The 14,551-nt window shown below is 40.9% G+C and overlaps 1 protein-coding gene across 1 annotated transcript in view; it reads right to left on the bottom strand.

Annotated features, from left to right (window-relative positions):
• The window catches only part of LOC306949634 (glypican-5-like), a gene marked incomplete at both ends in the record, with an annotated part of 362,433 nt that overhangs the window by 124,673 nt on the left and 223,209 nt on the right, over positions 1-14,551 (bottom strand). The window contains 1 exon segment of the mRNA XM_079539627.1: positions 9,942-10,062. Coding sequence (XP_079395753.1) covers positions 9,942-10,062 — 121 coding nt within the window.

Raw genomic sequence — 14,551 nt, 5'->3', positions numbered from 1 at the left:
GCTCAGCATCATTTTACTGCAGCGAAGCACAAGACATATTTCATTATATTATCCAATAATTACATTGTTTGTCTGCCAGTTCACTCCCATGAACATATCACTCTGAAAAACTCCACTGTAAGCAACTCTTCTCATAGATACTGAAAGGAACAAACAAGCCAGAGAGCCCTGAAACACCACTGAGCCTTTCTGATGGTGTCTGGGAGGCTGAGACTTGTGGAGACATATGGCAGCACTCAAAACACGATGTGCTTCATATCAGAAGGCTGTGCTCTGGATATTTGCTGCTGGCTACTCAACTTTGACCATCACTTAAACTCGTTTGAATTAGTTTCAAGATATACTTTCCTAATTGTGGAAAAGTCCTCCTCATCCATAAAGAGTATTTTCCATAGTAGAATTACCAATAAATTAGTGTAAATTTCTTTCTTCCAAATGTTGAAAACAACAGAAAGTATGCATCCTTTCTTTTTCTTTTTCATTACGTGCATTAGAAGAACATAGAGGCCTATGTAGAGTTGTCTTCAGATGTGACTGAACTATGTAAGACTAAGGACACATTGTGGTTGCTTCAAAACAATTCAGTCCTGCTATACACCCCTTCCTGGGATGAGATGTGCACACTGCCACTAGTCTGGGAAGCAGAAATACATTTGCAAGGGCACAGCGGGTGTTCCCATAGCAAAAAGCAGACATCCTATGTGCTCCTGAATGCAGAGCTGAATGCCTGCATGCTGAAACACCACACTGAAATGACGGCTTCAGGTAAAGAGAAAACTAAGGAAGATACATGATAGTGCTCACTATTGGCTTTGCTGGAAGAGCCCCTTCACTGTCCATGGGAAGGGGTGATCCAGGGAGACAGTCTTCACAGATCTGAGCAACACAACAGAGGAAGGTGGTTTCTTCTCCAGTAATTACACCAAGGGTTTTGCCATGGCAGGCTTACTCCGGTCTCTTCACCTCGTATTTTAAGCATGTTCTTCACTCACACGTGCATATAATTATATAAAAAGTGAATAGCCCATGGAATTATTTACATCCCTAAAGTCAGAACCATAAATATTGATTCTGGAATTGAGAATGGTTATATGTGCCAGGTCTTGCTTGCTTACATTACCCTTTGTGAACGCTCTCTTAGATTTCTCCAGGAGAAAATACTGATGCCAGTGTAGTTTCTCCACCTGAAGTAGCACCATCTTATTTACTCTCTCTCCTTTTCTCCTTGCTACTGGTGTTACGTAACAGCAAGGCCACCCACATCTGGAGGGAACTGGTGGTCTCCTGGGTGATTATTCTGCGTAATGACAAGTTCATGCATGACATCTGGGATTGGGAATACTCAGCCCCAAGTAGATCCACTCCTATATATCCACACTGAGGTACAGGCTCATTTCAGATGCGTGAAAAAGGCAGGAGAAATAAATGTATTATTTCATTTAAAATGCAGACAGTCCCAAGAAGAAGAGCAGATTGTAGGTGTCACTGAACAGTAGGCAGTAAATAAATCATATTTGTAAGGCTAGACATCAGTGTAAGCCTGGGGTGCTGAGGGGTATAGACAATGAAGGCCACGTGGCATCTTCAGCACTGAAGTCACAGCTGAAGACAGTGAGTGTCCCATCTGTGCTCAGGAGTAGGAGCCACAGCAAACAGCCCCTTACACACACCTCCCTGCTGTTCAAAAGCACAGCAGCCAGCAAATGCTATCCTAACACACCAAGGCTTATTTTAGCTTCACACGCAGAGCAGTAAATGCTCTTCCAGCTATAAGTGCATGCAAATTCTGCACTTTGCAGCTTCTGCTCAATCAGTCCTCTCTGTCTATGAACACTGTGGCAGCCTGGCAGGCTAGACATGCACAGGAACCTGCTCTGTGTGAGACACCAGCATGTGCTGATTGCCCCGGGTACTCACTTCCTTTGCATGTTTTCTTAGAGGAAGCAGGAACTCCTAGATACCATGCAACTTAGCAGCAGCGTAACTACTCTTGATTTAAATGCTGAAACATATTTCTGTGTACAAAGGTATAAAGGGCCTATTCTGTGCCTAAGCACTGTCGTCTATGAATTCAAGCCAGACCTTGAGACCACTAAAAACAAGAAGTCAGGCATTTAAGACTAGTGTGTTATCATCCGTAAAAGCAAGCAAGCAAAGCCACACAAAGCTGAGGTGTCCCAGTGAAGAGGTGGAATCTTCCTCACTGGACATGCAGGACTTGGTCCTACAGAGCCCTAGATATCCCAATCGAAGGCCCTGCCTTCAACAGATGATCTCCAGATTATCCCCTCCAACTTCAAATTGTTTGCTGTTCTCCAGCAACCTCTGTATTCTGGCAAATAGTGGTAGGAGATGGCAAAAGAAGAATCAGAATTAAAATACATGCCCCTAAAAATAGTCCTATTACTAATACATTTTGGAAAAACTTCTTACAGTATTACCCAGATGTTAATCCAGATAGAACAATACTTATAATAAACCATGCCACAGTGTCCTATGGCCAAAGAAATGATTTTCCATTCTTTGCTACAGTTTCCTCTCAAGTCTACTTGCTGGCCTCATACCTACACAGGACTGAATTGAGTTCGGAGCAAACTGCAGAGACTGCCTGGAGCACAAAGTAATCAGGTGATGAGCTTCCATGCTCCCTTTACATAATGCACCTAACCCAGCTATTTTTAAATGGACTCAGATCAGGCTGATTTTCAGAAACAAAACATTTCATTGGGGGTAAGAAAGATAAGTAAAGTGGTATGAGTTAAGGACTAGCCAGTATTCATAAAAATAATCAGGGTGAAAATCAGAGTGTATGGCGGTTTATAAAATTCCCTCTACATGTTTTGGCATTGGCTGAGCTTGGTCTATTTGCAAACCTCCATGTTACAGCAAAGGTAAGAAGATAAAAATTAAGAGAGTTAGGAATGAGGCGATTTCCATCCCTACCAGAGTGCTCTTTCACAGTCTTTCACAGTATTAGCAAACTCAGGTAAGACTCAGACTTTTGCGTGAGATGGGAAGACTTTGTGGGAATTCTAGATAGATAAATGCATAGTATGAGTCTATCCAAAATTCAGGCTTTCTCTAAAACCTAAAGGTGGGCCCACACCCTGAGCCAACCGCAGGGGCACCTGAGGTCCCAGGATCAGTCACCCACTAATAGAAACCTCTGAGGGCACCTGGTCTGAGGTTTCTTGGGTCTCATTTAGCAGATGGTTGCTGGAAACAGACTTTCTGCTTTAACTGGGAAGTGGCAATGTACTTCAGCCGCATAAATGTGATTGTACTTGTGACAGCCAGGGCAGATCCACTGGAGCTTGAGAAGCCAAGTTTGGACAGTCCTCAGCTTTGTTTCTTACACTGCTTTTTACTGCTTGTGTCCACCCTATAGTACTTGCTTTTGGCCACTGACCAATCAATTGTTTGAAGACCATTCACCTACCCTATAAGGACAATCATCATAAACCTCTGCTTTTCTTTCATATTATGTAAGCTTACCAAACCACCTCCAAAAACAAGCATGTGATTGTAACTCAGAAATGAGATCAAAAGCAAATACCATGATCACAGTACTAATGATCATAACTAAATGAAATGTGTATCACTTACAAGTATTAAAGCAATGAAAGAAAGGCAGTAGGCTAATAATACAATCAAATACTTTACAGAAGTTCAATTACTTTTAAAAAGTATTTTTTACTTTTATTGTGACTAAATCTTAATTCCACTATTAGACATAAATCAACGGTAGTTGTTTTCTAGCTTAAAAAAAAATCAATGAACATCCAAAAGGCTAACCTAGCGGTGTCAGAAAATTCATCCCCTCTGCCATCACAAAGGCACATTTCTAGTAAAAAACCATAACGACTTTGTTTTTTCAAATGCATGTATTTCGGCTAGCATCTCATAGCACAAAGACATTTTATTAAGAGTCCCACAGTTCCCTCGGGAAGGTGAGAAACCACAGCATTCCCACAACTGATGGAGAAGTACCACTGTCCATCCGAAGGAGAGACCTGTGATGCTCAACCCCCTTTGCTTCCAGATGCCACCCAAGGGATTCCAAGCACTTTCAGGGCAACTGTGAGCACAGCCATCAGACGCAGCTAGAATCAGGCACTCCAGGCAACAGACAGATCTTGGCTTTTCTTAAAATAGCACTCTTCTTTTCAAAATATGTTTTCCTAAATGTGAAATGTTTTGGCTCAGTTATAGATTGAAACAGTAGCTCTCCCATCCCTCTCCCCTATTCGGCTGAAGTCACAACTGTGACTCAATATGTGATTTTGATTTATTAAGACTAATTTCCCCCAATGAGCAAAACAAAACACATACAATGGCCCATCTGGGCAAATAATTTCTGCAAATGCTTGCAAGACAAATAGCACTGCATACTCTGAGGCACAACACATGAATAATAAATGGGCATTTCAGCATGCTATGTTTTCTAGCACATAATAAAATACACCAGATTTACATAACGATTCAGATTTGTCTTATATTAAAATGTTTCATTTTGGGTTAGTTGCATTACTACGTCACATGATTCTTGTCTCTATTGAAATCTTGATGTTGGTTTTAATACTGAAAAGTCATTCCTTGATCCTAATTAATATTGTTTAATTGTATCTTGCATCACTATATTTAACAAAAACAATTTGCAGACCTCAGGACAGCAAAAGTACACGGATTTCAACCAGGCATGATGTATAACTCTGTTAGGATTAGATTACAACACTAACATGCGCTCTCCATAAAACAGTGCTTCTGTGATGGCTTCTCAGCAGGACTGGGCTAGAGCAAGCCCTTGATGCTGATTCACAGACTAACTTCTGCTTTTGGCAGGAGCTTTAAAGCCACTGCAGAACCAAATCCAGATCTCCCAAACTCCTTTTCTTTATAAAGTGTAAGGGTATGTGATGAGGCACTCCTGCACGTCCTCAGGACTGCACCTCCCGCACCTTGCACTAGGAGCTCCCAGCTGCAGACTAACGGGCTCAAGGCTGAACTGGGCTCTCAGGGCTCACAGGAAAGAGGATCTGTCTAAATTTTTCTCCCTTCACAGCCACATCTGTATGGTTTCCAGCAGGAGCCTGATGAGCTGCCTGCAGCCCCCAGCTCATCCCTGCTACCCAGCACCACCACGGACATGAAATGGTCAGAAATGAGGAAGGGGCACACACTTCTAGTTTCATAGCAGCAGTTAGCAGAGATCTCCAGCCAGCAGAGGATTTTGACAGACTTCAGATGCCCCAGCCCACTATTTCAATACATTTCTTCTTAATTGCCTGGGATCTACAGCCTTCACTGCAAGCAATGCTTCCTAGAGAAGCATCTCCACTGCCATGCAGCCTTCCACGTACCACTATATCCCAGTGCACTGCTGTATGCTACACTGCTTTGCAAAGAGGGCTGTCACTGATTTCGACCTTTCCTGGTAACAAAGGAACCCCCCAGCAGACAGCCAGTGCTTTGTCTCAGCTTTGATTGACAAGTCAATGGGAAAATGTAACATCACTGAAAAGCTTAAAAGAATTTGCTAAGAACTACATCTGATAGAAATCTGCCAATTATTTAAGAAGAAAGAACATTAAACTGCTTCTGATTTTTGTTTAAACTTCCCAGGCTGCCAGAACCGATGTATCTTTTCTTGCTTTAATCTGAGACATGATGAAACCTGAAATATATGACGAAATATATTTGATATTTTTATACAGCATACGTTACATGTGTACATATGTATTTGCTAAGAAATGAAAAACCACACAGAAGACCAGAGAGAGAAAGATTATACTCAGTCTTTGAATAAGCTGGATACTTTCAAGCATTGGCATGAGTTGTTTCATTGCATATGAATTACAAAAAAGGCCATAACTTATCTCAGAGCTGGGCATTCGGCATTTATATCTGGAAGCAAAGAGATGTCTGATTTTTAGCAGAAGAGAAGAAAAACGACCCATGAATCCAATAAGCATGAACATTTTGAAAAAAATAACAACTGGTTGACAAACTATATAACTGATGAAGTAATGTGAGATGATAGCTTATCTGAAGACAGGAGCAAAGCGGGAAATAAACAGTCAATTTGCTTTTTCCTTGTTCTCTCGCTTTTTACAAGGACTTTAAACATTTCCATTTGGAGTTTTGTTAATTCTATCTTTCCTTTCCTTTGCTGCAAGACACACGTTTTCCTTAGGCCACCTGGCAGATCCATGTGGTTTCACTGGGGAAGAAAACAATACATAGGGCTGAATCCAGCAAGTTCTGCTTCAGTATCACTCTCACTTTAAGCACTGAGATTCTGCACTGTCTTCCTGATTTACAGCCATGCCGTAAGCATCCAGCTCCAAATGACAATAGCAAAACGCACTGTATTCTTAAAATCTGTCAAGATTTTAGACAAAGAAGTTAAACTTGTATGTTACTTATCACTTTACTGTTCTTTGAGAATGCCTGTGCAACCCTGCTAGGCAAGGTATAGTCAAAGCTTTTCCCCTTTCCCCTAGCATATTAATTACTTTAAATACAATTGTTACTTTTGCATTGTTAGCCTTAGCTCCCTAAGCTCTCGTGTTTGAACCATGAAAAGCATTACACTGAAGAAAAACACTAAGACATATTAAAGTACAATTATGTGGCATGAAGTAGCCCTCAAAAAAGGTACAACGTGGGATTTCATATTTATTATCAGTTGCAGTTCACATCTGCTCTATTCATCAAAAAGGGGGATGGAAAAGATACCACTGTTGACTGCTAGTTCTTCAAAATCAACTGGGACTTCACTTGATCTGTTTCTGCATTACAGTAATTTTTACCTATAGTAAATTGTAGCTCAGTAATTCCATTGGTATATGAATCAACAGCTACAATAAACCCTTCAAATACCTTATCTGACAAGGGCACAAATGACAGTAATTTCTGAATTTCTTTCGGTTTCACAAAGTGTTATCAAATAGCCTGCTATTTGCATAATCATTTTGTTTAAAAGAAGATACATAGTGAGGATTTAACTCCAAGATGAAAAGACTGAGAAACTACCACAATCTCCAATGAATTGGCATTTCACCCAAATGCAAGCCAGAAATTAGGAGAAACTTTTTCTCTCAGAGGGTTGTCAGGCACTGGAATGGCTGCCCAGGGAGGTGGTGGAGTCGCCGTCCCTGGCAGTGTTCAAGAGGCGCCTGGATGAGGAGCTACGAGATATGGTTTAGTAGCTTGTGGTACTAATAGGAATGGGAGGGGGGTTGGACTGGATGATCCTTGCAGGTCGTTTCCAACCTTGCGATTCTGTGTTTCTATGAAATGGGGAAGACTAGCATACAGATGATGTGTAAGGTGCTAGACTCAGCCTGCTCCGTGCTGGAAGGGCTGGGCTGCTTCCAGCCACAGGCACACAAAGGCTCGCTGAGGCAGCAGCAATTCCACTTGCTCCAGAAAAGCTGTGGAAGTGCTGAGCTAAGGTGCAACCTGGGGAAAAATAAATGCTGTTGGTTGGAATGTGGCTGTAGCTAACAGTATGCCACTGTAGATAACAGTATGCCAAATCAACCCAGCAGATGATTATCCCAATTTTCAAAAATGTACACTGTGACAAGTCAGAGACAGAGGGCTGACAGGCCCAGGCCCTCTGTTACAGAGATGCTACAAGGCTAGAGCTTGGTTTCATAGCTAGGAAATGCTATTGGTGTTTCAGTCTCAGCACAGCTGCCTCTTACCAAGAGTACATTTTTTTTCTGTGCAGTTTAGCAATATTAGTTAAGTGGAGGAAGATGAGTGGGACCTAGACACACTAAATCAGCTCTGATGGATATTCTGTGTGTTGCTTTGTTCTCTGCTTCGTTTCTGCGTATGAGATATGCAAGTGTTGCTTAAAATTCTGTTGCTAATCTCAAATACTTAGGGGAATACAAAGATGTTATTTTGTCACTGTTTCACTGCTTAGATTCCAACACACCTATGGCTCATAAAAAGAATACCAGGATTCTGTATCACTCTTCTCCTACACAGCCTACACACGCTAATGGCTCTTTAAAATCCAGATTTAATTGGCTTTTCAGTGCCAGTTTTTATTTGTGTGTTAATACCACAACTGAAAAAAAAAACTCAAGAAGAAGAAAAAAAACAACTACATGTGTTTGATGACATATGTGAAAGCCTTAGATATTTAGCAACTCTTTGATGCTTTGATCTCTGAAGAAATCTTACTAAAATTATGATCAAAGGAATTCATATTATTCCAAGTACTTAAGAACGAACAATCTTAGGGCAATAATCAATATTCTGTTTAATCCTTTACCCTTGGAATACATTATTGCTAAGCACCTCGATCTGATGGTAGTTACATTTACTTAAAGATGATATTCTCATAAAAAAGAATTAGAAGTAACAGAAAGCAATATTTCCAACTTAGATGAAGAGATACGAAGAATTCAGTTTTACTCTTCTAACTAATAGGTGTATTTTGAAGGTATTTTTTAAGTGTACATAAGAAAATTGGTATGCAGCTAATTATAATGAGACTGTTCCGATTTTCTTTTTCTACAACAGACAAAGCATTTCCAATACATAGCTACTTTTAATTCAATCTAACTATTTTCTGTTGTTTGTGTTTATAGAGGACGATTACACAGACGGATATATCTAATATTTATAAAGTAAACTAACATTCTATTTGATAACATACAAAGGCAGATAAATAATGAATTACCCTTTTCATCAGTCTAACCACATAATGTCTATTTCACCACAATATCAAGTACCACATCACCCTCGTTGCTGCAATCCCCTATGGCAAGTTAAAGCCGTGCAATAAAAAGGATCCCTGAACTGCAGACTACAGAACATAAAAGACAATCCAGATTTAATAGAAACACCAATTACAGGTTATGGATTTACCACTTGTTGCTGATGAGAAGTAAAAGAGGGCTGTAATAATAATAATAAGAAGTAACAGTAAGAGCAAATAAGAAATCAAACCACAACTCCCTTCTCACACTCATGATCTTAAGAAATCCCAACATTCTGACTAAGCCATGCCTCCTCCCATTTTAATTGAGCAGACTATTTTTCTTCCTGATCATCCAACCCACAAAGGTTGCCTTTAATCTTCCAGCTCTTTTTTTAGAAAAAGTGCTCCATCACTCCGTAACGGTGAAGGATTATGAGTAGACTCATGTGCAGACACATCTGACTGTGAACGTACTATTGAAAGCATTCTTCCAAGCTGACAAGAAAACACGCCTACTTTAAATGAAAATCAATCTCTGCTAAATCTGTTAGCTCCAGCTCATTTGGAGTGGCACTGCTGTAAGAGCTCACAGCGCTGTGTTGAAGCTGTAACATCTCATAGCTGTGCCTTTAGCTTCAAAAGCCTGCAGATCCATGGGGACTAGCAGACGACAGAGGCAGACAGAGGTTAATCATGCATCTGACAAACTCAGTGATTCTTTTGGTTTATCATGATGTTTTCTAAGGGGCATAGCTGATACATTTGGGAGTGCCTTTTGTCCTGATTTAAGTTCTATGCAGTTCAGTTACTGCACAGTTAACAGATCTGTTTTGTCTTCTCATCTGTTTACATCTACACCACAAAGCTGCTCAACCAAGGAGAAACACCTCCAGAACAATTCCACAGGGCTAAGAAACAGAACTTGACTCTTGTGAACTGAGGGACTCAGGAGATGCTCAATGGAACTCCAGACAGGACAGTGAACTGAATGCTATGGGACAACAGCCAGGAATTACAGCAACTTCCAGGGAAATAATTTTGTCTTATTATCTGTAAATCTATAATCCAGCTGACACAAGACAATCTCTGGCTGCCTTTGTTACCAGGCCTCTTCAGGGCTCTCTTAGGGCTCTGGGAAATTTAGGTACCATTCATCTGGCTTCAGCTCTGCCATCAGATCTGGTGGTAAAATGCTTTCATCTCTAAAGTTACTTACATGATTAAAGTTCTGAAGCTTATCAATCAAATTGCTGATGAGTGGGTCTAGTCCTCTGACTTTCAGTTCTGGATTATTAATTTGAGCCTTCAGTCCACTGGAAACAACTCTGCTGGTATAACTGAAAAAAAAGCAGAAAATATCACTGATTGGAACCATCAGAAGTAAAAATCACATGAATGAAAACTTCCAAAAGTAAATATTCTGGAGATGGTAATAGAAAATTGTAATGAATACTTATGCATCTAAATACACCAAGGGAGAACAAAATTAGTTTCTCTGTGGTATCATCAGATTATTCAAACCATAAATGAACATCAATTCTACAAGCCACAGAGATTACTTCCATTTCTAATATAAGTGGGATGGTTCAGTCTTTACTGTCATCCCACCAACATCCGCTTCTGATGTTGTGGGCAAACATTAAAAAAAATAAAAAAAATAGGAAGCATTACTTTCGGAACAGCCCTCGTAGTTTGGCACTCGTTTGTCACCAAACAGATGAGAGATGCTTGCACTACCCATTAGTTCCCACACCCAGCTCTCAGACAGTGCCTGTGAGGAGCCCACCAGATGCCCAGCTGCACCTTTACCAACTGAGCAGTTATCAGTCGGCTCCTTTGGACAAATGCCAGAAAAAAGGTCCTGCCACATCTATCACTTAGGTCATACCTACATACTTCAATACACCAGCTGTTCACCAGTTGGTGCTTCAGTAAAACCAAGTTATGCTGAAGCCAAGGGCGGCATTTCAAAGTGGAAAAATTACCTAAATCCTTTTTCTTTCTTTGGTGAAGAGACACCTTGATCTCCAAATATACTTGTCTAATCCTGATTTCACTTAGGACAAACCATCAGTTTTATGAACACTGCTGGCAAAGCATACTGGGTATACTGTTGTTTAATAAGAGAAAGGACTGAACCAGGGCCACCTTTTCAGTAAAATGAATAAATTTCACTGCTTGGGAAAAAAAAAGACAAACAAATAGTTTTAACAAAGAATTGAGGAAAAAAACAACATTTTTTCACTAATGGTGAGACAGTACTTCTAAAAGGACAAACATTAAGGAAAACCTATTTCAGTAAGTTTATATTTTTATGTTCAGAGAGCTTTTTAAAGGAAATGGACTAAGTTTTCTTTGTGTAAGTCATAAGAACATAAACTAATCCAAAAGCATAAACTTCCACAATGGAATGGCATGTGCAAAATGATGGCCAGGTTCTGATCTTCCAAGCAGGCTCTGACAGCTGAACAAAGGTCCCCAGGAAGAACACAGATAAAGGATTAATTTCAAGTCAAGACTGGTTTAAATTGTATCAATCCACTTTACCGAATCACTTGGGCAACACAGAAAGCCTGCCTTTTCCTGAAGACACAGGAAGGTATCTTTGTAAAGATACCTTTATCCACTGACCAGGCAATTTGCTGAACATTCCTCATTCTTCATCAGATGAAAATACATGCTTGTCACTGCAGATGTACAGAGACACCTAATAAGGCTTTCTGAGATCATCTTATCGCGGTACAGAATAAACTTAGATGAATGGATCAGCTCATGGACTCTACCAGCCTTTCAGTGATCCTCTGTGTGTGTTACTTTCTTATCAGAAACTCATCAACAGCAGTGAAGATAAAGGCTTTGCCTTTCCATTGCTCTTGACTGCTCACCGTTTAACCCCTGGTTAAAGCTATACAAGGATTCGGGAGCACAAATTGTGTGCTCCTCTATTCCTCCAGTTATAGGGATCGACGAGTTACTAAATATCACGGACCAATGGATTAATACCTGGCTCTGAGCCTGATGTGCCTGGCAGGGGTTTGGGTTTTTTGACCTCTGCTCTGTTTGCACGAGACAAGCTTCTCCCACCGGTGGAAAGCGGTCTTAAGACGGGAGTTGGGAAGGTTCATTGATAGAGCTTTAAACTAGGTATGAAGGGGGGTGCGGGTGTAACTGGGGGCATTAGAATGGAGCCTGTCTGTGATTTCCCAGTGCTTGTGGGAAGGGGATGTGCTTGTAAGATCCCACAGTCTTGTGCCTTGGTGAAGGAGGAGGACGACTTACCCTTTTGTAGGAAGAACACCAGGATTGGTGTAAGGTCGGTGGCTGTGGAAACACCTGAGTATGGTCATGAGGGTATTAGGACTACTGCCACTCAAAAGGAGGTCCAGCTCAGGTGCCCTAATGCACACAGCATGGGTAATAAACAGGAGGAGCTGAAGGCCACTTTGCAGTCAGAAAACTATGATATGGTTGCCATCATGGAAACATGGTGGAATGACTTGCACAGCTGGAGTGCTGTGATGGATGGCTACCAACTTTTCAGAAGAGACAGGCTAGGCAGGAAAGGCGGTGGTGTAGCCCTCTATGTTAAGAAAGAATGTGAATGTATGGGAATTTATGATGGTGATGATAGGGTTGAGAGCTTATGAGTCTGAATAAAAATGAAGGCCAATAAGACTGATATTTCGTGGGGGTCTGCTACAACCAGGATGAAGAAGTGGACAAGATACTGCATAGACAGTTGGGTGAGGTCTCAAGGTCACTCCCCCTTGTTCTTGTGGGGGCTTCAACATCTGCTGGATTCATAATGCAGCAGATACGGAACAATCCTGGAGGTTCCTAGAGTGAGTGGGAGATAACTTCCTGACACAGCTGGTAAGGGAGACAACGGGGGGAAGCAAAATTCTGGACCTGTTTTTTGTTAACAGAGAAGGTCTTGTGGGGGATGTAAAGATTGGAGGCCATCTGGGTCATAGTGATCATGAGATGCTAGATTTGTTGATCCTTATTGAACCATGGAAAGGAGTCAGCAGAATTGCCAGCTTGGACTTCTGAAGGACAGTCTTTAGGACCTCCTTAGGACCATGGTTGAGAGGGTCCTTTGGGAGGTAGTTTTGGAGAGCGTAGGAGCACAGGAAGGCTGGGAATACTTTAAGGAAGTTATTTTAAAGGTGCAGGAGCTGAACATCCCCAACTCACAGAAGACGAGCCAATGGGCAAGGAGGCTGGACTGGCTGAACAGAGATTTGACTGGGATTCAAGAACAAAAGAAAGTTTATGGTCTCTGGAAGAGTAGGCAAGCTATTTATAATGATTACAGGTACATAGTGAAGCTGTGCAGGAAGAAAATAAGAAATGCCAAAGCCCAGCTAGAACTGAACCTAGCCACTACAACAACAAAAAATATTCATATAAATACATCAACAGCAAGAGGAGGGCTAGGGAGAATCTCCATGCCTTGCTGGACGCCGAGGGCAACTTGGTGACCAAGGATCAGGATAAGGCTGGGATACTTAATGCCTTCTTTGCCTCAGTCTTTAATTGTTACTCCCTGGAAACACAGTCCCCGGCGCTGGTAGATAGGGATGGGGAACAAAACAGACCTTGCATGATCCATGAGGAGATGGTTTTGGACCTGCTCCGAACACAACCGTTTTGTATGAATGAGTCTATAGTCCACCAAGACAAAGGAGATACTCATATGCTGTAAGTTCTACCAGTGTTTAGGAATCAGCTTTAAAGCTCTAGAGATGCACATAAATTATACAAGGATAGTTTCACTGCCATATTGCTTGCAATTACAATTACAATGTAGATATCCTAAATTTCAGATGTCAGAGAAAGCATGCATGAGTTGTGTGAATTGTATATAATTTTCTCATCCCCTCAGTCCAGTACAGCATTAGTACATCAGTCACTGAACACCCAACTGCTAATGAGAGGCTCCAAAACAGCACTAGCCTAGTGCTGGTCTGGAACACAACCTGCAGGACATCTATGCTCTAAAAAGCAACTGTAGACTTTTAGCAGCAGTGACATGGATGTAATCTGCTTTCCAAATGATGTAAAGAGAGGCAAAAGATTAACTTTCAGAACACAGCAAAGTCAGCTTTTGGGTTTCTAAAACTCTGCTAGCCATGATGTCATATCTATAATAAAATCAATCTCAGAAAGAACTAAATGATGAACTAAAAAATGATGAGTTCAGAGAGGGTGGGCTACAATTCTTGAGAACAGACAGCACAGAACTGAAGGGAGTCATACAGCCAATGAGAAGGGAGAATTCCTCCGGACCATCACAGCCAGGAATCAAGACTGCATTAGGAAAAGACAGCACATCCATCTGACCCAAACGGCTACCTCGCAGACAATGAATCTTTCTGCCAGCTCTGTAGCATGCTGATATAGCTTGGAATGAACACTAAACATTTCCTGAAAGATAATCTGATTACTTCACTTCTTTGCACTATCTAAAACATTATTTTTTTGACATCAGATCCTGAATTACTGGAAATGTACATTAAGTGAGAGCAGAAATTGGCTAGCTTTATTTAATAACCTGCAATTTAACTGAAATATTATAGTACAGAATTGTTAACTCTGGTTACTGCTCAAGTACTTGATTCATACATGACCCAGAGATGTCAGTAGAAATGGTCAGGAAAGTCATATAAAAATACTGAAATACTGCCCCTGGAACAATCTTGAATGTAATCATTACATTAGAGCTCAAGGAACAATATGTGCAGACAGAATTCTCTTCCAGATCTTTGAGACTCACGCTAACGTTATTCCACTAATCATTCAAGTAAAACAATGATGCTTTAA

This window comes from Tetrao urogallus (genome assembly GCF_951394365.1).
Source record: "Tetrao urogallus genome assembly, chromosome: 9".
NCBI classification, from domain to species: Eukaryota; Metazoa; Chordata; class Aves; order Galliformes; family Phasianidae; genus Tetrao; species Tetrao urogallus.
The sequence above is the reverse complement of the archived record's forward strand: the minus strand, read 5'-3'. Positions and strand labels throughout refer to the sequence as shown.